At 49.3% G+C, this 26,831-nt stretch overlaps 1 protein-coding gene across 1 annotated transcript; it reads right to left on the reverse strand.

The window, feature by feature from the left end:
- Window positions 1-347: 347 nt before the first annotated feature.
- Window positions 348-19,559, reverse strand: QTRT1 (queuine tRNA-ribosyltransferase catalytic subunit 1). The gene is made up of 10 exons (XM_040414958.1): window positions 19,334-19,559; window positions 16,593-16,661; window positions 15,698-15,836; window positions 12,617-12,695; window positions 12,417-12,532; window positions 7,583-7,721; window positions 5,946-6,021; window positions 1,803-1,912; window positions 1,639-1,723; window positions 348-891 (listed from the first exon to the last, which is right to left on the reverse strand). Exons 1-10 carry the CDS (start codon window positions 19,556-19,558, stop codon window positions 739-741), a joined length of 1,191 nt encoding a protein of 396 aa, XP_040270892.1. The 5' UTR covers window position 19,559; the 3' UTR covers window positions 348-738.
- Between the last annotated feature and the right edge of the window lie 7,272 nt (window positions 19,560-26,831).

A 26,831-nucleotide genomic window follows, 5' to 3' on the forward strand; every position in this document is an offset into this window, starting at 1 on the left:
TGTAGAGGACGTTAGTACTGCGTGGAGGGCACTAGTACTGTGTGGAGCACAAAGGGGGCACTAGTATTGTGTGAAGGGCACAAAGGGGGCACTAGTAATATGCAGAGGGCAAAAAGAGGGAACTGTACTTTGTGGAGGGCAGAAACACGGGGCACCAATTTTCTGTGGGGGAACTTTGGTGCATCAAGTTAACCGTTTGTGACCCTGCCTGCCTCCAATTGACCCCACCAACCCCAAGTGTGGGGGCCCCAATGCCAACTGGTACATACTGCAGTGTATACAGAAGACCTTCCAACCTCTGGTCAGTATCATACAATGTCCTAAAAGACAGAACTGGCGCATGCAGACACCAACTGTTTTATTGTAAAAAATATTAAAATTGTGATCAGATTAAAAGTTATAAAATAGAGAATTAACCCTCTCCAGCCTGGGCACAGCGGGTGGATAGGGGATGTAGTGAGAAAGTAAAGCTCTTCATGTAATTGTGATCACTATGACCTCAAACAGCCTCCAAGTCCTTCAGGTCGTCCGTTTCTGAGAAAGCGGGGTGCTATCCAGGCAGCCATATTGACTGTAACCCAGCTTTCTCGCAGAGAAGCCCTCCGTCGGAGCCTGCTGCCATCACTGCAGTACTGAGCAACGCTCCACTGGCATATCTGCTCAAGTGATGGCATCGTCAAGCCTTGCGGGTGGGCACTGGGATCCAGGAGAAGGAATGTGGGTCTTTATATATGGGCGTCACTCTAAGGTGATGCTGACGGACTGTAGGGCATCTACGGCCCACTGTGGGTACTTGTCCTTTGTGCCATACATGGTCCTCATGAAATCCTGCACAAACTGTGGGAAGCGTCCATTCAGAATGCTATCCCGCACCGAGAGCATCAGATTCAACTGGAGGGAGAAAGGAGAAAACAGGTTAGGTCACCCTGTGGTGGGAGGGGCAGATATAGTCACAAAGCTCCTCCCTCCTATCTATGTCACCCTGTGCTGGGAGGAGCAAACTCCACATAACATAGCTCCCCCTGCTCTCACCCTGTGTTGGGAGGAGCAGACTCCATGTCACATAGCTTCTCCCTTCTGTCTGTGTCACCCTGTGGTGGGAGGAGCAGACTCCATGTCACATAGCTCCTCCCTCCTGTCACCCTGAGTTGGGAGGAGCATACACGTCACATAGCTCCTCCCTCCTGTATCACCCTGTGGTGGGAGGAGCAGACTCCATTTCACATAGCTCCTCCCTCCTGTCACCCCGAGTTGGGAGGAGCATACACGTCACATAGCTCCTCCCTCCTGTATCACCCTGTGGTGGGAGGAGCAGACTCCATGTCACATAGCTCCTCCCTCCTGTATCACCCTGTGGTGGGAGGAGCAGACTCCATGTCACATAGCTCCTCCCTCCTGTCTGTATCACCCTGTGGTGGGAGGAGCAGACTCCATGTCACATAGCTCCTCCCTCCTGTCTGTATCACCCTGTGGTGGGAGGAGCAGACTCCATGTCACATAGCTCCTCCCTCCTGTCTGTATCACCCTGTGGTGGGAGGAGCAGACTCCATGTCACATAGCTCCTCCCTCCTGTATCACCCTGTGGTAGGAGGGGCAGACTCCATATCACATACTGTATAAGCGCGGGTCTCCACATACCTGGTAAGCTATATTATGGATAGTGATGTGATGCATCGCTGCGGTATCACTTTTAAAGAGAGCATGGATGTAAGCGCGGGAATATCTATAAAGAAAATCAGCAGATTAGAGACATTGACCTTCATGCTGCCATTTCCATAGATCACTACTGCAGAAGATCTCACCTCTGACATGTCGGGCATTTACAGTCCTTGTCTATGGGAGTGAAGTCTTTGGCAAACTGTTTGCTCTTTATCTGGAGAGAACCCCACGGAACCAACGCCGACCCAAATCTCTACAGGTAAAAAATATTAGGAAAAAAAATGACATATTTACATGATATAATAATCAGTTATTGCCAGCACTTTATGACTGGTGGGGTCCGACCTCTAAGACCACCAACAACCCTGCAAATGAAGCGCCGATTCCCTGGATGTGCAGGAACCGGAGGTGCAGCTCAGCTGAAGAGAAAGAGTATGGAGGGGCTTCCTATCCAGTACAGATCGGTTTGGAAATTACCTCATCCTTTTCTTAAAAGTTCAGCTGAGGTGTGTATTATGAGGTTCTGCAGCAGCTGAGGTGTGTATTAGGAGGTTCTCCGGCAGCTGAGGTGTGTATTAGGAGGTTCTCCGGCAGCTGAGGTGTGTATTAGGAGGTTCTCCGGCAGCTGAGGTGTGTATTAGGAGGTTCTCCGGCAGCTGAGGTGTGTATTAGGAGGTTCTCCGGCAGCTGAGGTGTGCATTAGGAGGTTCTCCGGCAGCTGAGGTGTGTATTAGGAGGTTCTGCGGCAGCTGAGGTGTGCATTATGATGTTCTGCAGCAGCTGAGGTGTGTATTATGAGGTTCTGCGGCAGCTGAGGTGTGTATTATGATGTTCTGCGGCAGCTGAGGTGTGCATTATGATGTTCTGCAGCAGCTGAGGTGTGTATTAGGAGGTTCTCCGGCAGCTGAGGTGTGTATTAGGAGTTTCTGCGGCAGCTGAGGTGTGCATTATGAGGTTCTCCGGCAGCTGAGGTGTGCATTATGATGTTCTGCAGCAGCTGAGGTGTGCATTAGGAGGTTCTCCGGCAGCTGAGGTGTGTATTAGGAGGTTCTGCGGCAGCTGAGGTGTGCATTATGATGTTCTGCAGCAGCTGAGGTGTGTATTATGAGGTTCTGCGGCAGCTGAGGTGTGTATTATGATGTTCTGCGGCAGCTGAGGTGTGCATTATGATGTTCTGCAGCAGCTGAGGTGTGTATTAGGAGTTTCTGCGGCAGCTGAGGTGTGCATTATGAGGTTCTCCGGCAGCTGAGGTGTGCATTATGATGTTCTGCAGCAGCTGAGGTGTGTATTATGAGGTTCTGCGGCAGCTGAGGTGTGTATTAGGAGGTTCTGCGGCAGCTGAGGTGTGCATTATGATGTTCTGCAGCAGCTGAGGTGTGTATTAGGAGGTTCTGCGGCAGCTGAGGTGTGTATTATGATGTTCTGCGGCAAAAAAAAAATATAATAATCACCCATTTTTTGCAAGACCCTACATTTGGGGCCTTTGCAGCATTTGTCAGTGTAAATTAAAAGCTTGAAATATTGCAATAATATTCTTGGGCAAAATACTAAATTTGCGGCGTTTGCTGCATCTGTCAGTGTGAGATACACGTGTTAGATACTGCTGTTCTATTCTGTTATTAACAAAAACACCCATTTTGGGCAAGATCCTAAATTTGAAAAGAATGAGAAGAGCGTCGAATAAGGGACGTGGCCCCGGTCGTGGTGCTGCTGGTGGAGCTCCTGTTGCAGGGAGTGGACGTGGTCGATCTGTGCCAGCTACATGAAACATCTTCCTCAGGTGCGAGTAGGCGACAGAACCTGCAGCGGTATTTGGTCGGGCCTAATGCTCTACGAATGGTGAGGTCAGAACAAGTACAGGCGATAGTAGATTGAGTTGCTGACAGTGGATCCAGTTCCTTCACATTGTCTCCCACCCAGTCTCCTGCTGAAAGATCAGAGTTGGCACCTGCAGCCGATGTCCATCAGTCTTTCACCTCACCCCCTTGCAAATCAGCCAAGCAGTCTGAGCCCCAAGTCATGCAGCAGTCTCTTCTGATTTTTGATGACTCTGCTAGCAGGGTTTCCCAGGGCCATCCACCTAGCCCTGCCCCAGAAGAGGAAGAGATTGAGTGCACCGATGCCCAAACACTTATTTTTCAAGATGAGTACATGGGAGGACCATCGCAGCACGTCTCGGATGATGACGAAACACAGGTGCCAACTTCTGTGGCTTTCTACAGTGTGCAGACCGACAAGGAGGTCAGCGGTGAAGACTGGGTGGAAGATGATCTGGAGGATGATGAGGTCCTCGACCCCACATGGAATCAAGGTCATGCGAGTGACCTGTGTAGTTCAGCGGAAGAGGTGCTGGACAGACTGTGCGAGCAGCAGCAGGCCATAGTGGAGTTTCAGCTGCAGCACGCACGGGTCAGTCGCTCTGCGGAACAGCACCACTTCACCACCAATGACTGGGCCTCCATGCGAGACCTGTGTTCCTTGTTGTGCTGTTTTGAGTACTCCACCAACATGGCCAGTGCCACTTCTATGCCTCCTTAAAAAAACGCTTGGGGCGATGATGGAAGACGATGTGGCACAGGAGGAGAAGGAGGAAAAGAGATCATTTCATAGGGTTTCAGGCCAGTCATTAGCAAGTGGCTCCGAGGGTGGGTTCCTGCACCCACAAACGCCAGGTACACAATTGTCCAGCCAGGGCACAGTTCTGGAGGATGACGAGGTGAAGGATGAGGAGGAGGAACCGTGTTCACAGCAGGGTGGCACCCAGACCAGCTCATGGCCATCACTGGTGCGTGGCTGGGGGGGATACAGAGGACACACACGATACACCTCCCACAGAGGACAGCTTGTCGTTGCCTCTGGGCAGCCTGGCACACATGACGGATCTGCACCGAACGCCATTGTGAAAGTAGCCTTATAAGGTTCTGCAGCAGCTATGCTGTTCTGCATGAAAGCAATACAGTTGAATGCTGCAGCAGGGCACAGGAGTGATACCACCCTGTCCCGTCATTCATGTCGATAGGCTACAGGCACTAGGCCTGAAGCCTATGCAAGTGGTGCCAACTGAGGAGGGCTACATATGGCTCAGGATGCAGCTCGAAAAAAGCCTGTGTCCTGCACCACATCGGGCTTTATTACTACTGGGCGACCATGGTGAAGGGGCACAATGGGGGACATTACTATGGGGGACACTGAACACTCAGCTTAGGAGGACATTATGTTTACGGCAGTATAAGTGCCAGAGACACTATTTGCTGGGCGCAGTTATTTTTTTAGGGAGCTGTGTGTAAATAATTATTAAAGGGGCACTATCTAAGTGGTACCTGTATTTTCAGGGGGGGGGGGGGGGATCAGCTGCAGTATAGTATTGGGGGTTGCAGAACGTGGGGAGGAAGATGGAAAAGTAGGAAACTAAAATGTTTGCGTGTCAAACTCTCCAGAGACAAGAACTGCTTGAATTAAGTCACCATGGCGGTCTGGTCGGAATGGAGAAGATGAGGAAAGAGAACATCAGAGGAGACGTCAGTACATGTAAGAGGTATGTAGCGTGGTATTCTCCTGTATGTTTGGTAGTACAGAAGATAATTTAAAAAGTGATATTCATCACGGATCCTAATATGGTGTCTGTCATGACGACAGGAAGATTCGCGCTGTTCCTTCTGTCAAATCTGAAGAAACTTCTGCCAGAGGCTTAGGACAGAACCTATGACAGCGGCGGGAGAATAGCCTCATTTGGCTAACATGTATCACTGTTCGCTTCCTTGGGAGTACTTGCATTAAACTTCTCGTCACTAGGGGGGTACTAAAAAAAGAGTATCTCTAGCCAAGAAAACTAAACATTTGACGTGCTCCTCAATTTTTAGCTCCTACCTTCCAATCACAGTCTCAAGGAGCAGCTTTTTCTGTCACATAGTGACTCCCATTTTCAGTGACCGGATGGTTTGGGGCAGGAAGATGGGACTCTTCATCCTAACTTACGACCATCAAGGTTATAAAAGGTTTTGTAATTTAAAGACATGTCGGGAAGTGTAGTATAACGGATATGTCCGTGAGGGAGGCAGTAGCTAGCTTCTCCTCCCACTTGGGTTTTAATAGAAATCAATTTTGCCTGGGACGGAACTGCATAATACCCAAAGAAGAGCCTGGAATTATACTACTACTTCTCTTGATGCGTCACAGTTTACTTTGGAAATGGTCTGCGAGGGCGGTCCACATGCCATGAAGGCCAAATGTGTTATGGGTATGTTTCAAAGGGCCGCCCTGTCACATCGCGCTTACAAGATACTTACGGCCGTTCTAGTGGGGAAGACACAGTCAAACATGTCACACCCAAGAGCCACGCAAACCACCAGATCTGTGGCGTATCTGAAAGAGAAAGAAAAACCGTTAACTAAGCAGGATAATGGATAAAACCGCCCTGACGTTGGAGAGATCCCAGTGATGGCGAGACCGAGGAGGACCGATGGGACTGCCGAAGGCCCCTTCATTCTAAGGTTTGATGGGGCTCAGTATCAAGACTAGGGATGGGCGAATCAACTTCGGATGAAACATCTGAAGAAGTCGAGTCGCATAAAACTTCGTTCTGATACTGTACGGAGTATTGACTCCGATGAGCCGAAGTTATTGCTTTGCGAAGTCTCGCGAGACTTTATTAATTAATTTCCACTGTAAAAAAACGACATTTCCCAAACTCTGGTTCGGTTCCAAGGTACAGAATAACTTCGGCTAATCGGAGCCAATACATTCTAATACTGTACGGAGCGCCTGCTTCGTACAGTATTAGAACGAAGTTTTATGCGAATTAACTTCGGATGTTTCATCCAAAGTCGATTCGCTCTTCCCTAATCAAGACCTTCACAGTTACCATCTTTCAGCAAACTACAAAATGTAGGACATTTACTAAAATTGGCTACACATGCAGCCCCCAAAGTTTAGTATGAAGAGTAATTTAAGAAGAAAGTGTGAAAAAGATAGGACAAAGGACATCATACAAGAATACAGAAGGTCTACAAGGAAAATGTGGAATCTGCAGTGGAAATCTGAACCTGACCCTCAGATTCTGCTATGGATTTGCAATTTGCCATTCCGCAGTGTGGGCTAAATCCCCATGTGGCTACCTGATGCATCAAGAACTGACGTGTCACGTCTCATCCGAGGAGGAGACACCTACGGAAGAAATCAACGGGAAGCAAAATAAATGTGGATTTCATTGCGGCATATGAGTGGAAGCCGCATTAAAAAAGTCTGCTTCCACTTCCGATGAGATCACACGCAGAGCTGAAGTCTACAGACAGCCAGAAGTACTACTCCCCCCTTACACAACCCAACGACAGGTCAAACGTCAGGCTCCATCCACGACCATCGGAAAAGTACAGACCCAAAACGATGAGGGCATTCAAAAACATGACCCTCAAAATGAGGTGAATCAAGATCAAAAATGGAAAAAAGTAGAAAGTAGTTAAAAGGCCTTTCCAGAAAAGGCCATCAACATTTGATCCAGGGGGTCCGACCCCCAAAGAGAAAAACTGATCCTGCTAGAGCCCTGTCACTCGCTTGGTTGGCATAGGCACAGTGGCTCGTCCCTATGGATGGTTGTACCTGGGAATGCAGTTCATGCGCATGCAAAAGGGGACTGAGTTGCAGTACCAGGCACAGCCACAACCACATGTAGGGCGCTGTGTCCAAGTAAACACTCAAGCATTGGCAGGAACCTTTGTTGTGCTGGTTGGCAGAAATCAGCCCCCATCCAACCATATACAGTCTGTCCTTATAAATCAACCAATGAAGCCCTGTATAACCCCTTAAAAGGGTTAATGACTTTTCAAAAACATTTGATAGGTCAGAGACAACTCAGGGACTCTTTAGTTGAATTCTGCAAGCTGTCTTTCTTAAAGGCCCATGTTCCTACATCTTCTTAGCACCTTACCCAACTCCCATAAGGTAGCGAGGTTTGTCCTTGGGTAAGTAGTCAGTGCTGAGGGTCACCATCCGCCAAAAGTGGTCCTTCTCCTCACCTCCACTCAGGCCACCAATGGCAAAGCCAGGAACATCTCGCTTGGTCATCTCTAGAAGAGGGAATTAGAGGATTACTTACAGAGAGACATTTTAGGTTTGAAGTAAAGTCTGTTATCGCAATTGATGCGATTCTCATCTTCTTTGTGTGGTGCCAAATCAATTAGAAGTATAAGTATGTGTATACCATACTGCTTTCATAATGAGACCAGACACACAAGTTGGTTTCATAAAAGCATCTTCTCATCCCCCTGAGCCAGAAGAGGAGAGAGACCCTTTATTCAAGTTACATTGACTTAAATAGCAGACATGACATCACAAAAGAGTGTTCCTTAAGAAGAGACTATTGGCTCCTTAACCTGAAAGGAGTGGTTTCCGCAACTTCAACTCCGAGTTCATAGATAGATTTGAAAACTGCAACCTAACCCCCCCCCCCCCTTTCCTCCTCCCCTAGTGATCTTAAGACAAAGGAATGCACATGTGGCTCATACATCTGGTTTGCGGCCATCTAGTGGACAAAAATGTGTACTACAGAATGTTCACATTATATATAGAGAGATATAAAGCCTATCTCTCACATGTCTTACAGAAGAAAATCTGATCCCTGTAAGGCTCAAGACAAAAGATCCGGCCAAGATGGGAGGAGACAATACAAGCTCAATGTTTCCCACTCATGTGCTTCAAGTAAAGGTAGACATCTAACCAACTAGCAGAGGTGGAGTCATGTTCCTGTCTATGCCAACCTTGAAGATGTTCTCCAGTTTGTAAACCCCATTTCCATACACCCCATTAGTGAATTCTAGTTATTAGAGGCGTCCTCCCTTAAGGATCCCGAGTGTAGAATGGCTGGAGGACCTGTCCTGTCCTACAACCAACAGATGTGAATGGGCACTGCGTTAGGCTACTTTCACACTAGCGTTTTTTGCAGATCCGTCATGGATCTGAAAAAACGCTTCCGTTACAATAATACAAACGCATGCATCTGTCATGAACGGATCCGGTTGTATTGTGTCTTCTATATTCGTCTTGAACACCGTTGAAAGTCAATGGGGGACAGATCCGTTTTCTATTGTGCCAGATTGTGTTTTTGCACTTTAGATATTGATGACCTTTTCTCAGGGGATCAGACACCTGGCACTCCAACCAATCGGCTGTGGATAGCAGCTGAGCTGCACGACCATTAAACAGTGGAACGATCTCCCCACTTCTGGCTCTTGCGCCTGCTAAAAACAGCCAATTGATGGAGATGCCAGGTCTACCCACAGATCTGATATCGACGACCTATCCTGAGGCAAGTATAAATGTGTAGAGTGAATCTCTAAATCGCACATCCTCTTGCCTATGCTTCTGATATGCAACTGTTTATGAATTATCAGCATTTCTTATGATAAAACATGGCTATCTAGCGATGCTATCAATCATTTGCTGTGCACTATAAAGAGACAATTAGTATACAGTTTGATCAAAGCGCATAGGCCCACTTACCGCGACAAGGGTGTCTCTAGTTTAAGTGGGAACCTACTCTAACCATGGCGCAGAGCCGTGCGGCGACCATCACGCCTCCACATCGCTCCAGCAGGCAACGGGATCCGGTAAATTCCTACCACATCTCAGTTGGAGTTCCTGAGAGGCTGTGAACAGGTGAGCCATTTGCACCAGTTCACATGCGGCGCTGGACGGCGGCCGTCTCTGCTTCTGTGCCGTGCTGGTGGAGTGATGGGACCCGGGGCCCAGGTGGCCACACTGTACAGTGGGGCTGCTATGCGGCTGCCGGATCCCATTGCCTGCTGGAGCGGTGTGGAGGCGTGATGGTCGCCGCACGGCTCTGCGCCATGGTTAGAGTAGGTTCCCACTTAAACTAGAGACACCCTTGTCGCGGTAAGTGGGCCTATGCGCTTTGATCAAACTGTATACTAATTGTCTCTTTATAGTGCACAGCAAATGATTGATAGCATCGCTGTATAGCCTTGTTTTATCATAAGAAATGCTGATAATTCATAAACAGTTGTATATCAGAAGCATAGGCAAGAGGATGTGCGATTTAGAGATTCACTCTACACATTTATACTATCCTGAGGCAAGGTCATCAATATCTAAAAACTGGAAAATCCCTTAAGAGCTCCATTTACATCACAATAGCCAAATATGCCCAGGTGGTATCAAGACATATACTGTACCATCCCCATAGACTTCTACAGGACAGATAATGCTCTGCCTACGTGAGGACATGCACACATGGGGAAGAGGTTCCAGACAGACCACCAGTAGAGAGGATCATTTTATCCACCGACGAGCACAGTTTCGTTGTCCACCATCCAGACACAAGTGGTCCATTCATTACACATTCCTGTATCTGCCCGGACCATTTCCAGGCGCTTAGCAGAAGGAAATTTGGTGTCACAGTGCCCATTATGTGTCCTGCCATTGACAGCCAACCTCAGTCTCCTTTGTTTGCAGTGGTGTCGTGAACGAGAAACCCGGACTACTACGGACTGGAACCATATGGTCTTTAGTGAGAAATTCAAGTTCTATTTGGGATCCCATGACGGTCAGGTCTGAGTATGGAGATCTCGTGGTAAGTACCTCAGTTCTGCCATTGCTGTGCAGTGACACATTGCCCCAAATACTGCTGTATGATGATCTGTGGAGCCATCACATAAGACGGTCGGTCACCCATAGTGGTTATACGAGGGACACTAACATCTCAGTGATATGTGCAGGACATCCTGCCGCCACATGTGCTCCTCTCATGGCAGAGCTTCCAACTGGCAGGATAATGCTCACCCACACACAGCAAGGGTTTCCCAGGAATGTCTCCTCCAGATTACAACACTTCCTTGGCTGCCCGGTCCCCAGATTTATTGCCAATCGAGCATTTAGGAGACCAGCTGGGATGCCAGCTTCACCCACCTACGAGTGTCCAGGATCTACAGGCTGTAACATCTGTGGGCAAATGTGTCGCAGGAACCAGGAAACCTGTATGCCTTCATACCCAACCGTATCTCACCTTGTACCCAGGCTGGAGGCCGTATCTCATCTTGTACCCAGGCTACAAGTGGCACAACAGGGTCCTAGAGCCTCCTTTCGCTCTAACACTGTAATCACTTCCAGACATCATTACAGTCACGCAGAGAAAGCTTCACTCCAGTCCATCTCAGTGCGGGATAATTTTTGTCAATGAGAGTATTTAGATTCATAAAAAAAAAAAAAAAACACAGAAAATAATGCTGAACAAGGGATATTCCCTTTAGGACTGGGGGAAAACATGGAGGACACTAATTAGTTTTGTTCCACTTTATGAGCAAACATGACCATATCCGACTAATTAGAACAGCAGATGTCTATGTAATTGATTTCTCAGCATGTTAGATTCACTTCAGCAGACGCTCATTGGAAGGACACGTGACTGAAGCATCATCATTTTTTCCATTTCTTAAAATGTTCAACAAAAAAATCCCACAGAAATTGTCAAAAATTCCAAACATTTCTTCTTTTAAAATTATTCCCTATGTGTGAAGTCTTCAGAGATTTTTGCCTCAACCAGAATAAATTATCACCAGAGAAAGCTCTTCATTGTAAGCAACATTTAGCAGATAAATAACAACCCCTACATTTTAAAAAGTCACTGTGTACGGATCCTGTATTATACTCCAGAGCTGCACTCACTATTCTGCTGGTGGAGTCACTGTGTACATACATTACTTATCTTCTACTGATCCTGAGTTACATCCTGTATTATAGTCCAGAGCTGCACTCACTATTCTGCTGGTGGAGTCACTGTGTACTGATCCTGTATTATACTGCAGAGCTGCACTCACTATTCTGCTGGTGGATTCACTGTGTACTGATCCTGTATTATACTGCAGAGCTGCACTCACTATTCTGCTGGTGGATTCACTGTGTACTGATCCTGTATTATACTCCACAGCTGTACTCACTATTCTGCTGGTGGATTCACTGTGTACTGATCCTGTATTATACTCCAGAGCTGCACTCACTCTTCTGCTGGTGGAGTCACTGTGTACATACATTACTTATCCTGTACTGATCCTGAGTTACATCCTGTATTATACTCCAGAGCTGCACTTACTATTCTGCTGGTGGAGTCACTGTATACATACATTACATATCCTGTACTGATCCTGAGTTACATCCTGTATTATACTCCAGAGCTGCACTCACTATTCTGGTGGTGCAGTCACTGTGTACATTACATTACTTATCCTGTACTGATCCTGAGTTACATCCTGTTTTATCCTCCAGAGCTGCACTTACTATTCTGGTGGTGGAGTCACTGTGTACATACATTACTTATCCTGTACTGATCCTGAGTTACATCCTGTATTATACTCCAGAGCTGCACTCACTATTCTGCTGGTGGAGTCTCTGTGTACATACATTACTTATCCTGTACTGATCCTGAGTTACATCCTGTATTATACTCCAGATCTGCACTCCCTATTCTGGTGGTGGAGTCACTGTGTACATACATTACATTACTTATCCTGTACTGATCCCGAGTTACATCCCGTTTTATCCTCCAGAGCTGCACTCACTATTCTGTTGGTTATGGCAACTGTCAACAAGCTTGACACCCCTAACATCTTAGCTACAATAAAGCAGTGACCACCAGAGTAATCTATGAGAAGAGCCAAGAGACTTCTGGGAAATTTCAAGAGAATGCAGCTCTGAGGTACGATACATACTGTAAGTGAGTGACAAGCCGCCTCCATGCGGTGATTACTTACCATCCAGACACTTCTTGCGCAGCTCAGCGTTCAGACCTCCCTGAATGATGGCAAACAGATTCTGCTTCTGCGGGTTGTGATTGGCGGTGATGCAGCGATCTAACCAGCGGATGGACCTGAGGTCACACAACAGAGAACATCACCCGCCACATAATCATACAGAGGGCGTGAACAGATGCATGTGTACGCCTCCTCCTGACCTGTACATGGCCTCTTCCACGCGGGGACCAGTGATGGTGCTGCTCACCACGTCATCCAGCTGCATCATGATGTCAGAGCCTGAGAGAGGAGACAAAGGAGGAGGCAAATAAGGGGACACCCCCAGGTGTAGGCTGAGATACGGCAAGTCAAGAAAGTCCACTGAAAACTAATTTCAGGAGGTGTCTGGGGAGGTTCTGCTTACAGCATGTCCTCCAGGATCTTCTGACCTTGTGGAGATGCGGGTTCAGGGCCCGGTGGGTGTTCCCTGTGAAGCTGCTCTATGCCGCCCCCCCCCCCCCCCCCCCCCCAACCACAGAGGCTCAGGTGCAGCACAATATAGACCTCCATTGTGTCATGCCCCGCCCCCTCTGGTGCTGCACTATGCATACCACAGCCCATCAGTACTGCCTGAACTGTTCCTTTAAAGGGTTTATGCCATGACCGATGTAAAAAATAAAGATCAGACATCATACAGTACGTGACAATCTCTTTCTAACAAAGCTAGAACCTGCCCTGGACCTCACATGGGTCCAGAGATCTCCCCATTCATTGCTGCAATTGTTCTTCTAGATTTATTTCAAGCTGGCAGCTCAGGGGGCGTGTTCTTTCTCTGGAGGGTGTGTCCTTCATGCTGCAGCTCTCTCCCTATCTCAGCTCAGGGAAAGGGGATGTCCTTTCTACTGCAGTTCTCCCTACAACTCTCTCCTTATAACAACTCAAGGAGTGTGTCCTTTCTGCTGCAGCTCTCTCATCACAGCTCAGAGGATGTGTGTCTTTACTACCGCAGATCTTTCCCGCTAACTGCCACAGCTTCTAACAAAACATATGGCTGGTGGCAGTTGAAAATTTAAACTGAGCGTGTGCGGCCATCTCATTGAGGTGGACAATAAATAAGGAAAAGAACAGCAGGTAGCGCTACACAGATATATTTTATTGAATAGCTCACTGCCTGTAGTAAAAAATTGTATTAGATGCAAATACAGAAGTATTTATACCTGACAGGACAGCGCGCCTCCGCGTACGCCGTGAGGACCCGACAGGACAGCGCGCCTCCGCGTACGCCGTGAGGACCCGACAGGACAGCGCGCCTCCGCGTACGCCGTGAGGACCCGACAGGACAGCGCGCCTCCGCGTACGCCGTGAGGACCCGACAGGACAGCGCGCCTCCGCGTACGCCGTGAGGACCCGACAGGACAGCGCGCCTCCGCGTACGCCGTGAGGACCCGACAGGACAGCGCGCCTCCGCGTACGCCGTGAGGACCCGACAGGACAGCGCGCCTCCGCGTACGCCGTGAGGACCCGACAGGACAGCGCGCCTCCGCGTACGCCGTGAGGACCCGACAGGACAGCGCGCCTCCGCGTACGCCGTGAGGACCCGACAGGACAGCGCGCCTCCGCGTACGCCGTGAGGACCCGACAGGACAGCGCGCCTCCGCGTACGCCGTGAGGACCCGACAGGACAGCGCGCCTCCGCGTACGCCGTGAGGACCCGACAGGACAGCGCGCCTCCGCGTACGCCGTGAGGACCCGACAGGACAGCGCGCCTCCGCGTACGCCGTGAGGACCCGACAGGACAGCGCGCCTCCGCGTACGCCGTGAGGACCCGACAGGACAGCGCGCCTCCGCGTACGCCGTGAGGACCCGACAGGACAGCGCGCCTCGGCGTACGCCGTGAGGACCCGACAGGACAGCGCGCCTCGGCGTACGCCGTGAGGACCCGACAGGACAGCGCGCCTCGGCGTACGCCGTGAGGACCCGACAGGACAGCGCGCCTCCGCGTACGCCGTGAGGACCCGACAGGACAGCGCGCCTCCGCGTACGCCGTGAGGACCCGACAGGACAGCGCGCCTCCGCGTACGCCGTGAGGACCCGACAGGACAGCGCGCCTCCGCGTACGCCGTGAGGACCCGACAGGACAGCGCGCCTCCGCGTACGCCGTGAGGACCCGACAGGACAGCGCGCCTCCGCGTACGCCGTGAGGACCCGACAGGACAGCGCGCCTCCGCGTACGCCGTGAGGACCCGACAGGACAGCGCGCCTCCGCGTACGCCGTGAGGACCCGACAGGACAGCGCGCCTCCGCGTACGCCGTGAGGACCCGACAGGACAGCGCGCCTCCGCGTACGCCGTGAGGACCCGACAGGACAGCGCGCCTCCGCGTACGCCGTGAGGACCCGACAGGACAGCGCGCCTCCGCGTACGCCGTGAGGACCCGACAGGACAGCGCGCCTCCGCGTACGCCGTGAGGACCCGACAGGACAGCGCGCCTCCGCGTACGCCGTGAGGACCCGACAGGACAGCGCGCCTCCGCGTACGCCGTGAGGACCCGACAGGACAGCGCGCCTCCGCGTACGCCGTGAGGACCCGACAGGACAGCGCGCCTCCGCGTACGCCGTGAGGACCCGACAGGACAGCGCGCCTCCGCCGTGAGGACCCGACAGGACAGCGCGCCTCCGCCGTGAGGACCCGACAGGACAGCGCGCCTCCGCCGTGAGGACCCGACAGGACAGCGCGCCTCCGCCGTGAGGACCCGACAGGACAGCGCGCCTCCGCCGTGAGGACCCGACAGGACAGCGCGCCTCCGCCGTGAGGACCCGACAGGACAGCGCGCCTCCGCCGTGAGGACCCGACAGGACAGCGCGCCTCCGCCGTGAGGACCCGACAGGACAGCGCGCCTCCGCCGTGAGGACCCGACAGGACAGCGCGCCTCCGCCGTGAGGACCCGACAGGACAGCGCGCCTCCGCCGTGAGGACCCGACAGGACAGCGCGCCTCCGCCGTGAGGACCCGACAGGACAGCGCGCCTCCGCCGTGAGGACCCGACAGGACAGCGCGCCTCCACGTACGCCGTGAGGACCCGACAGGACAGCGCGCCTCCACGTACGCCGTGAGGACCCGACAGGACAGCGCGCCTCCACGTACGCCGTGAGGACCCGACAGGACAGCGCGCCTCCACGTACGCCGTGAGGACCCGACAGGACAGCGCGCCTCCACGTACACTGCGAGGACCTACGGTAGACGACTCCTACGAGGCTCGCACCGATCGATGTATATAAAGTGATGAGGATGAGAGGTCACTTACCCAGCGCATTCTGGATCTCAATGGATTTCTCTGGAGTCAGGAGAATCTCCTTCCCATCATATGGAGACGTGAAGTGCACCCCTTCTTCTGTCACCTTGGACAGCTCCACCAACGAGACCATCTGAAAGCCACCGCTGTCCTATTCCCGGAGAACAAGGCAGGGATTATTATCGGGGTATTACCGGCATCTATAGCTCATCGTACTCTCAGGGTGAAACCATTCTCTAATGAGTGCGATAGGTGGCGCTGTAGAGCTGCTGTGCATATCTAGGGCTGTCTACCTGACTGCTGCTCTCCATACAGGTCAGCGACTACTTGGGTGGCAGCGTTCCCAGCAGCTCCAATAGGAGAGGGCAGAAGCCATGACTTTTTCTTGGACAGGCAGGCATTACTGGGGGAAGGGCGCTCTGCTACATCATGTGTGAATCTTCAGGACTCCTAGGGTACTGTACTCACTGTGAGACAGTTCCTTACCTTTGTCAACATCTCTGTGTGCTGTCAATGAATGAAGTCACATCCAGAAGCTGAAATCCAGTCCTGCTGGGGATTTGTTACAACTGTATCCAGTGATCAGCACAGAAGAGAGATGCTGGTACTGGCGCATTCCTTTCATAGAGTGTCGCCTAGACTGGATACAAGTGTTATCAGTCTCTGGGGGGAAACCTGAAGGTTTCCATTCACTGGAAGCAAGCAGAGATCCAACAAAGTGAGGAAATAGACCAGAGATGGTAAAACTGGCCCAGTATTGGGGCCTCAGACCTTGAGTGCACCATAGGGCTACACACTGCATATGACGGGGGTGAGAGAATGGGTACACTAACACAGAGGCAGGGCACAGTAATCCATAGGGGCCCCCCAGTTGGGCATCACAACCCCCCTGGGTCTCCACACGCACCGTCAGAAGGTTTCGGTCCCAGTCCATAAAGCCGTGCAGGCCTTTCACCTTCTTCATTATCTCCGGACCCTGAAATAAAAAAAACAAGAATGGGTTAAAGGATGCGATCAGCAATTTAAAAAATTTGAAAATCCCTTTAATAACATTTCTAAAAATATTTCAAAAGTTGAAGATAAAAGCCCTTTATCCGTTTACCAGGGTAGATAAAAGTCAAGGATAAAAAAAAAATAAAAAAAATAGGATTTCTTTGATTTAAATCGGATTTTTTTTTTTAATATAAAATGCTTTTTGAGGAAAAAATATAGATTTAGGAAAACTAGAGGAATGGTCAAAAATCTGGCAACTAAAATTTAATGTTGATAAGTGCAAGATAATGCACCTGGGGCGTAAAAACCCAAGAGCAGAATATACAATCAGTGACACAGTCCTAACCTCAGTATCTGAGGAAAGGGATTTAGGGGTCATTATTTCAGAAGACTTAAAGGTGGGAAGACAATGTCATAGAGCAGCAGGAAATGCTAGCAGAATGCTTGGGTGTATAGGGAGAGGCATTAACAGTAGAAAGAGGGAGGTGCTCATGCCGCTCTACAGAGCACTAGTGAGACCTCATTTGGAGTATTGTGCTCAGTACTGGAGACCATATCTCCAGAAGGATATTGATACTTTGTAGAGAGTTCAGAGAAGAGCTACTAAACTAGTACATGGATTGCAGGATAAAACTTACCAGGAAAGGTTAAAGGACCTTAACATGTATAGCTTGGAAGAAAGAAGAGACAGAGGGGATATGATAGAAACTTTTAAATACATAAAGGGAATCAACTCTGTAAAAGAGGAGAGAATATTTAAAAGAAGAAAAACTACCACAAGAGGACACAGTTTTAAATTAGAGGGGCAAAGGTTTAAAAGTAATATAAAGAAGTATTACTTTACTGAGAGAGTAGTGGATGCATGGAATAGCCTTCCTGCAGAAGTGGTAGCTGCAAATACAGTGAAGGAGTTTAAGCATGCATGGGATAGGCATAAGGCCATCCTTCATATAAGATAGGGCCAGGGGCTATCCATAGTATTCAGTATATTGGGCAGACTAGATGGGCCAAATGGTTCTTATCTGCCGACACATTCTATGTTTCTATGTGTGTAATTTTTTGGTAAATAAATGCCATTAATCCATTCAGTGTCATGCTCTTCCAGAGGTTTTTGTAAGATTATTGGGCAGTTTCTCTGCCTACAAGATATTATCACAGATGCTTGGTTTACTTTTGCAGTTCTCAAAACTGAATTGGACTCAGCAGAGATCACAGGCCTCTTCTTCACAGCAAAAATGTTATAACATGAACAGAGTTGAGAAAAAGACCTTAAAGGGATTCTGTCACCAGGTTTCACCCCTGTCAGCTAAACATATGCTGATGTTCAGGGCGTCTTCACGATTCCTAATGTGGGCTTATAAATGTCATCTGTGGGCTTATTTAGCTAAAAAAACAGCTTTTACTAACCTGTCAAACAAATAAGGTGCCCAAGGGGATGTTAATGGGTGCAAGATGCCCGCCGCACCCACCGCCGCCTTTCCGGACTTCTGCGCCGCCTCCTAATCCTCTGTGCTGCCTCTCGCTCTCCCTCCCCCCTCCTTCTGCTGTAAGATCTCGCGTTTGCGCACAGGGCTCTGCCTGATGCGCCCGTGCGGACTTCTCCATTTGGCTTCTTACAGCGAAGTGCGCATGCGTCGGCACTTCGCTCAACCCCTGTATGCGCAAGATCTTACAGCAGGAGGAGGGGGGAGGGAGGGAGAGCGAGAGGTGGCACAGAGGATTAGGAGGCGGCGCAGAAGTCTGGAAAGGCGGCACTGGGCACGAACGGCGGCGGGTGCGGCGGGCATCTTGCACCCATTAACATCCCCTTAGGCACCTTATTTGTTTGACTGACAGGTTAGTGAAAGCTGTTTTTTAGCTAAATAAGCCCACAGATGACATTTATAAGCCCACATTAGGAATCGTGAAGACGTCCTGAACATCAGCATATGTTTACCTGACAGGGGTGAAACCTGGTGACAGAATCCATTTAATCCTAACGTCTACAACCCTATGAATGCAGAATCAACCTAATCAACCTAATCGGAAAAGTTGTTATTCTACAAATCTTCATCTACTTGCAGATTATACGTTACACCAGCAAGAATTAGTCTTATGTAGAAAACTAGGATGTAAATCAAGCCTTACTGACTAGCGATTTAAATCAAATCCACCCAAAAAAAATCCCAGTTTTCCTCGCCTAACCAAAAAAAACGGAATAAAAGCCCTTATACAGCCAACCGCGTTATGGGCGTCAGAATACAGCAACACATAAGTTTTTGGCGTTATTTTAAAAAAAATTATTTAAAAATGACAAATATTTGTCAGAGGCGACCCGCGGAATAAAGGTAACATGCGATCTATGCCGCAGCTGTACAAACCCTCCAAGCAGCGTCCGGTCACTGTGGTTTTAGCCTCTTATCAAGCATGTTCCCATTCACTGACAGCAAGCAGAGATCTTGACATCAGTGATACATGGCCACGGCCGACGTTGACATGCAGGATTGGAGTGCTGCAAAGAGGGGTGGACCGAAGGGGACGGAGCCCAGCGGTGGGGGGCAGGTCCAGAAGAAGGCTGTATGCAGTGCTGGGAGTTGTAGTTCCTTTGCACAATAATAAAGCAGACTCTAACATATGCCACAGTTCAGACTCGTGCTCTCTCCATGCGTTTCTTACCGGCCTCATCCCCAGGTGGTAGGTGTTCCCTAGACAGATCTGGCAGCCCAGGTCCCGCAGCTGATCCGCAGTCACCCCCTTCATCGTGCCCTGAGTTCCCACCGGCATAAACACCGGAGTCTTCACCGGCCCGTGGGGTAACAGCAATTCGCAGGCCCGAGCTTTCGTTACCGGACATTCTGCCAACACCCGGTGCAGTAACGCGTGTCCCCTGGGCGCCGCCATGTTCCCATTGACAACCGGAAGTGACGTATACCGCTCCAGCTCAGCAACTGCGAGCGGAAATGAATTAGTTATTTTTTTTTCTTACTTTATTGAAAACTTCACAGTACAAAGTTCATTAATCCTCAGTACTCGCATCACAACAGCCATGGTGCCTGTGTAATACAATTTGAGATGCCCCTATAATAGAGCTCCCCAATAATGAAATCCACACTACCCCCCTAATAACACCAACAGTGCCTTAGAATGACGTGTACAATGCCCACATGATGTCACCCACTGGCTCTCACAACAACATGGGGCATTGTGTGGCTGATTTCCTGATGTTAACCAAGATGTCCATGTTTCTCCTATAATAACCAACTGCTTCTTCATAATGACATCCACACTGCCCCCATAAGGGCACTAAGGGGGGCATAACTACTGTGTGGGGGCACTAAGGAGGCATAACTACTGTGGGGGGGGGGGCATAACTACTATGTAAGGGCACTAAGTGGGCAGCACTACTGTTGGGGGGCACCAAGGGGGCTTGCACTATTGTGTGGGGGCACTAAGGGGGTATAACTATTGTGACCTCAGCCGTGTTAGCCCCCCCATATCAAAATTTTTGAACAAAACATATGCAATTGGTTAGATCTTTGTTAGATCAGGTTAGATCAATTGTTGTTTGCGTTAGATCTCATACAGAAGTAGAGATATTAACAGTTATTTGCAGGGGGGGCTAACCCGTCATCAGCCCCCCCTTATCAAAAAATTGACCAAAAAATTTGCTATTTTGGAAGATATTTGTTAGATCAGGTATGATCAACTAGTTGTTTTGTTAGATCTCACATAATTACAGACTTATTAAGTGATTAATGAGGGGGGGCTAGCCCCCCCACATGCAATTTTCTGGTAAAATTTGATGCAGACTAATAGGCCTTCGTTAGATCCGGTAAGATCAAGTGGTTTCAACGTTAGATCTCATATAATTACAGAGATATTTCACATAAAAACACAGATATTAGGTAGTATTAAATAGGGGGGCTAGCCCCCCCCCCCCATATGCAATTTTCTGGTAAAAAGACATTCAAGCTAATAGATAATTGTTCGTTTTTTATTAGGCCGCACATGGTGGTAAAAAGTAATAATCATAATGTAATTAGGAATAAAAGGTCTTTATTGCAGTTTTATTTTCTCTCAGATAATGACAGGAAAGTTGGTGATTTTATATCAGAAGTTAACCCTTTGTGGCAGTCGCTTAACATTACTTTGACTCAGTTCACTCCTAAGCAAATTAGCTGGTGAGCTTTTTTTGCGCAGTTGTCGTGCGTTTTTGTTTGTACGATTTTGCTTGTCCCACGGTTTGCCAGATGGTCACGGAGTCACCTACCTCCGACAGTCGCGCCGATGGTGCCATTATATTCTAATTGCACCCCAGTTGCCCTGGGTGCAACACGCGGCTTCCCACCACAATTCTGCCCGTGCAAACAAAAACGATCCTGGCTAAAACAGCCGTGCTTCATGGGTCGCTGAAAAGGTACATGTACCTTTTTCTAGGATTGCCATGTGGATGTCACCTCATTGAAATCAATGTTCCGCAAGGCAATCGCTGTGTGCAATTGTGCAGGACGCACGTCCCAGATCGCATAGGTCTGCACCACTTTACCAGAAAATTGCATGTGGGGGGGCTAGCCCCCCCTGACGTAATACCAAATATCCATAATATCTCTGTAATTAAAGGAGATCTAACGTTGAAACCACTTGATCTTACCGGATCTAATGAAGGCCTATTAGTCTGCATCAAATTTTACCAGAAAATTGCATGTGGGGGGGCTAGCCCCCCTATTTAATACTACCTAATATCTGTATTTTTATGTAAAATATCTCTGTAATTATATGAGATCTAACGTTGAAACCACTTGATCTTACCGGATCTAACGAAGGCCTATTAGTCTGCATCAAATTTTACCTGAAAATTGCATGTGGGGGGGGGGCTAGCCCCCCTATTTAATACTACCTAATATCTGTATTCTTATGTGAAATATCTCTGTAATTAAATGAGATCTAACGTTGAAACCACTTGATCTTACCGGATCTAACGAAGGCCTATTAGTCTGCATCAAATTTTACCTGAAAATTGCATGTGGGGGGGCTAGCCCCCCCTCATTAATCACTTAATAAGTCTGTAATTATGTGAGATCTAACAAAACAACTAGTTGATCATACCTGATCTAACAAATATCTTCCAAAATAGCTAATTTTTTGGTCAATTTTTTGATAAGGGGGGGCTGATGACGGGTTAGCCCCCCCTGCAAATAACTGTTAAAATCTCTACTTCTGTATGAGATCTAACGCAAACAACAATTGATCTAACCTGATCTAACAAAGATCTAACCAATTGCATATGTTTTGTTCAAAAATTTTGATATGGGGGGGCTAACACGGCTGAGGTACTATTGTGTGGGGGCACTAAGGGGTATAACTACTGTGTGGGGGCACTAAGGGGGCAAGACTACTATGTAGGGGGTACTAATGGGGCATAACTACTATGTGAGGGCACTAAGGGGGCAGCACTACTGTTTGGGGGCACTAAGGGAGCAGGACTACTATGTGGGGGGGCATAACTTCTATGTGAGGGCGCAAAGTGGGCAGCACTACTGTTTGGGGGCACTAAGGGGGCAGCACTACTGTGTGGGGGCACTAAGGGGGTATAACTACTGTGTGGGGGCACTAAGGGGTATAACTACTGTGTAGGGGCACTAAGGGGGCAAGACTACTGTAGGGAGGCACTAAGTGGTCAGAAACTGTGTAGGGGCACTAAGGGGGCATAACTACCGTGTAGGACAGGGATCAGCAACCTCCGGCACTCCAGCTGTTGTCAAACTACGACTCCCAGCATGCTCCCTTCACTTCTCTGGGAGTCCTGAGAACAGCCAAGGAGGTGTGCATGCTGGGAGTTGTAGTTTCACCACAGCTGGAGTGCCGAAGGTTGCTGATCCCTGGTGTAGGAGCACTAAGGGGGCATATATAAAAACAGGATTGCCTTGAGTCCCTCTCTGGGCTTTTACAAGGTTGGGAGGTATGGAGTGCAAGTGCTCAACCACCTCCAGCAGTCCCATGCCTGACCAGTTGTTCCGTTCATTTCAGGGTACAGGGCCCTTGTTCTTGTGATCAGTGGGGGTCCCAGTAGTCCCCTTCCAATCAAATATATACTGTAACGGGGTTCCGAAGGTGCACTCGGTCCCCCATTACCCGCAGACCTGTTGCTTAGCTTTGGGAAGGAGGATCTGTGTTTGACCTCATTCCCAGGGCGGCTTTACTAGCTGGGTGGCTCCCTGCTCCTAAGTCTGCCTTGAGTGCCGAGCTGATCACTCGGTGCTCGACTGGTTGATCTGTCGGTCATGTGACGCTGGCCACGTCACATGACCCTCACTCCCCACTATAAATACAGGCAGCCTGCTGGCCACAGGTTGCCTGTTAATTTAGGTTCCACCTGTGATTTGGTCTTTCCTGGCGTACTTACCTCCTGCTGAATTCCTGACGATCCTCTGCCTGCTCCTTGTGTACTTTGCTGCTCTCCTGGTATTTGACCCCGGCCTCCTCCTGACGATCCACTGCCTGCTTCTTGTGTACCGTATTTTTTGCTTTATAAGACGCACTTTTTCCCCCCCAATAGTGGGGGGAAAATGGCAGTGCGTCTTATAAAGCGAACACTGCCATGTTTACTTTGCTGACGCTGATACATCGCAAGCCGCAATGTATCAGAGGGGTGGGAGGAGGGGACGGAGGCTGGCAACACTCGCGGCGGGGCCCGATGCAGTCACTGTACTGTAATACATCGGACCCCGCTCACGGTAATTATCACATGTAAAGTCTATAATCTTCAAGCAGTATCTCTGCTTTAAACTAGGGCAATCCTCTGTAGTGCAACTCACTATGAAAGCGGCAGGCAGAGCGGCAGCGTAACCTCGCGATTCTCACTCATTCATGGGAAGGAAGTGGGAGGAGCATTAATGAGTGAGAATCGCGAGGTTACGCTGCCGCTCTGCCTGCCGCTTTCATAGTGAGTTGCACTACAGAGGATTGCCCTAGTTTAAAGCAGAGACACTGCTTGAAGATTATAGACTTTACATATGAAAACGGCTTCATTTCACTCTGCTTTCTTCTATACCAGTACTCACTATGAAAGCAGCGGTCCTGCCGGCGCGTGACGTCACTCACTCGGTCATGCTCCTCCCACTTCATTAATGAAGCTGGCAGGAGCGTGACTGACTGAGTGAGTGACGTCACGTGCTGGCCGGACTGCTGCTTTCATAGTGAGTACTGGTATAGAAGAAAGCAGAGCCATTAAAAGATTTTACATATAAAGTCTACTGTGTGCCCTGTGGTGTAATGGGGGTCACTATTCACACAGGGACAATATACTGTGACACATGATACTGTGACCAGCATAAGATGATCTGATGCTGGTCACAGTATCATATGTGTCACAGTATATTGTCCCTGTGTGAATAGTGACCCCCATTACATAAGATGCTATATATGATGCTACATCCCCCGTAGTAGTGCGTCACCCACAGGTCCCCCCATAACAGTGCGTCTCCCACAGGTCCCCCCATAACAGTGCGTCTCCCACAGGTCCCCCCATAACAGTGCGTCACCCACAGGTCCCCCCATAACAGTGCGTCACCCAAAGGTCCCCCCATAACAGTGCGTCACCCACAGGTCCCCCCATAACAGTGCGTCACCCACAGGTCCCCCCATAACAGTGCGTCACCCACAGGTCCCCCCATAACAGTGCGTCACCCACAGGTCCCCCCATAACAGTGCGTCACCCACAGGTCCCCCCATAACAGTGCGTCACCCACAGGTCCCCCCATAACAGTGCGTCACCCACAGGTCCCCCCATAACAGTGCGTCACCCACAGGTCCCCCCATAACAGTGCGTCACCCACAGGTCCCCCCATAACAGTGCGTTACCCACAGGTCCCCCCATAACAGTGCGTCACCCACAGGTCCCCCCATAACAGTGCGTCACCCACAGGTCCCCCCATAACAGTGCGTCACCCACAGGTCCCCCCATAACAGTGCGTCACCCACAGGTCCCCCCATAACAGTGCGTCACCCACAGGTCCCCCCATAACAGTGCGTCACCCACAGACCACCATTAGTTCAAAACCCCTCCAAAAGCACACCATTAGTTCAAAACCCCTCCAAAAGCACACCTTTTGGTTCAAATTTTTTTTTTCTTATTTTCCTCCTCAAAAATCTAGGTGCGTCTTATCATCAGGTGCGTCTTATAAAGCGAAAAATACGGTACTTTGCTACTCTCCTGGTATTTATGACCCCGGCTTTTCCTGACTATTCTCTGCTTGCTCCATTTGTACTTTGTAGCTTTCCTGGTATTGACTCGGTCCATTCACGTCCTGTTGTTTGTCTTGTCTGTCATCCCTGCACGTATCCTAAGTTAGGGACTGCCGTCCAGTTGTCCCCTGTCATTAGGACTCGCGAGGCAAGTAGGCAGGGCCAGGGGTAAGGGTGGAGCGCAGTGGTCACTTCCCTCCCCCCTGTGTGTGTGTACGCGACCGTTACATATACCCTCTATCCTGCGGATAAGAGGTGAAAACTTTCTGGGGGAGATTTATCAAAGCTGGTGTGAAGGAAAACTGGCTTAGTTGTCCATAGCCACCAATCAGATTCCACCTTTCATTTTGGACAGCTCCTTTGGAAAATGAAAGGTGGAATCTGATTGGTTGCTATGGACAACCAAGCCAGTTCCACAATACACCAGTTTTGATAAATCTCCCCCAGTGTCAAAATCCCAATCGCAGTTGTCTGTGTAATGTCTGTGAAAGCAAATACTGGCACACACCGTGATCGGCAAAAGACCGCTGTGTGCTGGGCCACAATATGGCTCCTTGATTTCCATGATATGGCTACTCCTGAGCTTTATTGAGTGAAACAAGTTGGGATGTTCAGGGCTCATTCAGTTGACCGTTCTGCAATTTTGCAGAACAGGTGCGGACCCAAAGATGCGGACAGCACACCGTATGCTGTTCGCATCTGTAGTTCTGTTCTGCTGCCCTGCAAGAACGATAGAGGATGTCCTATGCTTGTCCAGACAAGAATATTCATTTCTTTCATAGCACCAGCCATGTGCGGTCCGCAAAACACTACGGCCGTCTGAATGAGCCCTAATGCATCTAAACTGAACCCCACTTATGATGTCTCAGTGGTTTACCTGAGGAAAACTTACTTATGATGTCATTACATTTTCCCATGAATAACCTACTCATGATGTCACAGTGGTTTACCTGACTAAAACCCACTTGTGATGTCACACCTTTCATGAGAAACACACTTGCGATGTCACAATGGTTTACCTGACTAAATCTCACCCGTGATATCAGAAGGCCTTACACGAGTGACCCACTCATGATGTCACATTTTACTTGAGGAAAACTCTCTTGTGATGTCATGACACTTTCCCTGGGTAACCCACTTATGAGTTCAGACATCCCAACCTGCAAAAACTCATTTCAGGGAGGTTTTCTTTTTTTTTTCTTTCATGAACTTTTTATTACATTTTCCAGACATATGCAGTATCTGCACAATTTGCTCTATACCCTGCCCCAAATTATCCTATTTATGTATATGATTAAAGGGGTTCTGTCACCACCTATAAGTCCTGTGAGCTAAACATCTGCTCATGTCCAGGGTAGCATTCGGATTTCTAAGGTGGCCTTATAAAAGCTATTTGTGGCTTTATTCTGCGGAAAATCAGGTTTTACTAACCTGTCAATCATTGAATTAAGGTGCCCAAGCAGGGGAGGTCTGTGGATGCATGGTGCCCGGCCGCACGCATCGCCGTTCGTGCCCAGCGCCGCCTTCTACTCCTCAGTGCCGCCTCTCCCTCCCTCCTCCCGCTTTGAGATCCCGCGCGTGCGCACAGGCTCAGCCTGATGCGCCATTGCGGACAGCTGGCATCAGCTTCTTCTTGCACTGTGCGCACGCGCCGAGAAGGGGACACTGCTACAGGTTGCCGGAAAGGTTTACTGCGAGTAAACTAGAGATGGGAAGTTCGGATCTTTCACATGAATCGGTTCATACTCCATGTGAGTCTGCCCCTGTAACATACCGTACAATAAAGAAGCGTGAACAGGAATGGTGAGTGCGGCCTATCTTTGCATCTTGTTCTCCATTTCATGCCAGGATGGCGTTCCTTAAATTCCCAGGTGGGAGGACGGTGCCCTCAGTACCTCTTGTTATGTGCATAAATCGAATCTTCGGTTCA

The sequence above is a fragment of the Bufo bufo genome, chromosome 1 (genome assembly GCF_905171765.1).
Source record: "Bufo bufo chromosome 1, aBufBuf1.1, whole genome shotgun sequence".
NCBI classification, from domain to species: Eukaryota; Metazoa; Chordata; class Amphibia; order Anura; family Bufonidae; genus Bufo; species Bufo bufo.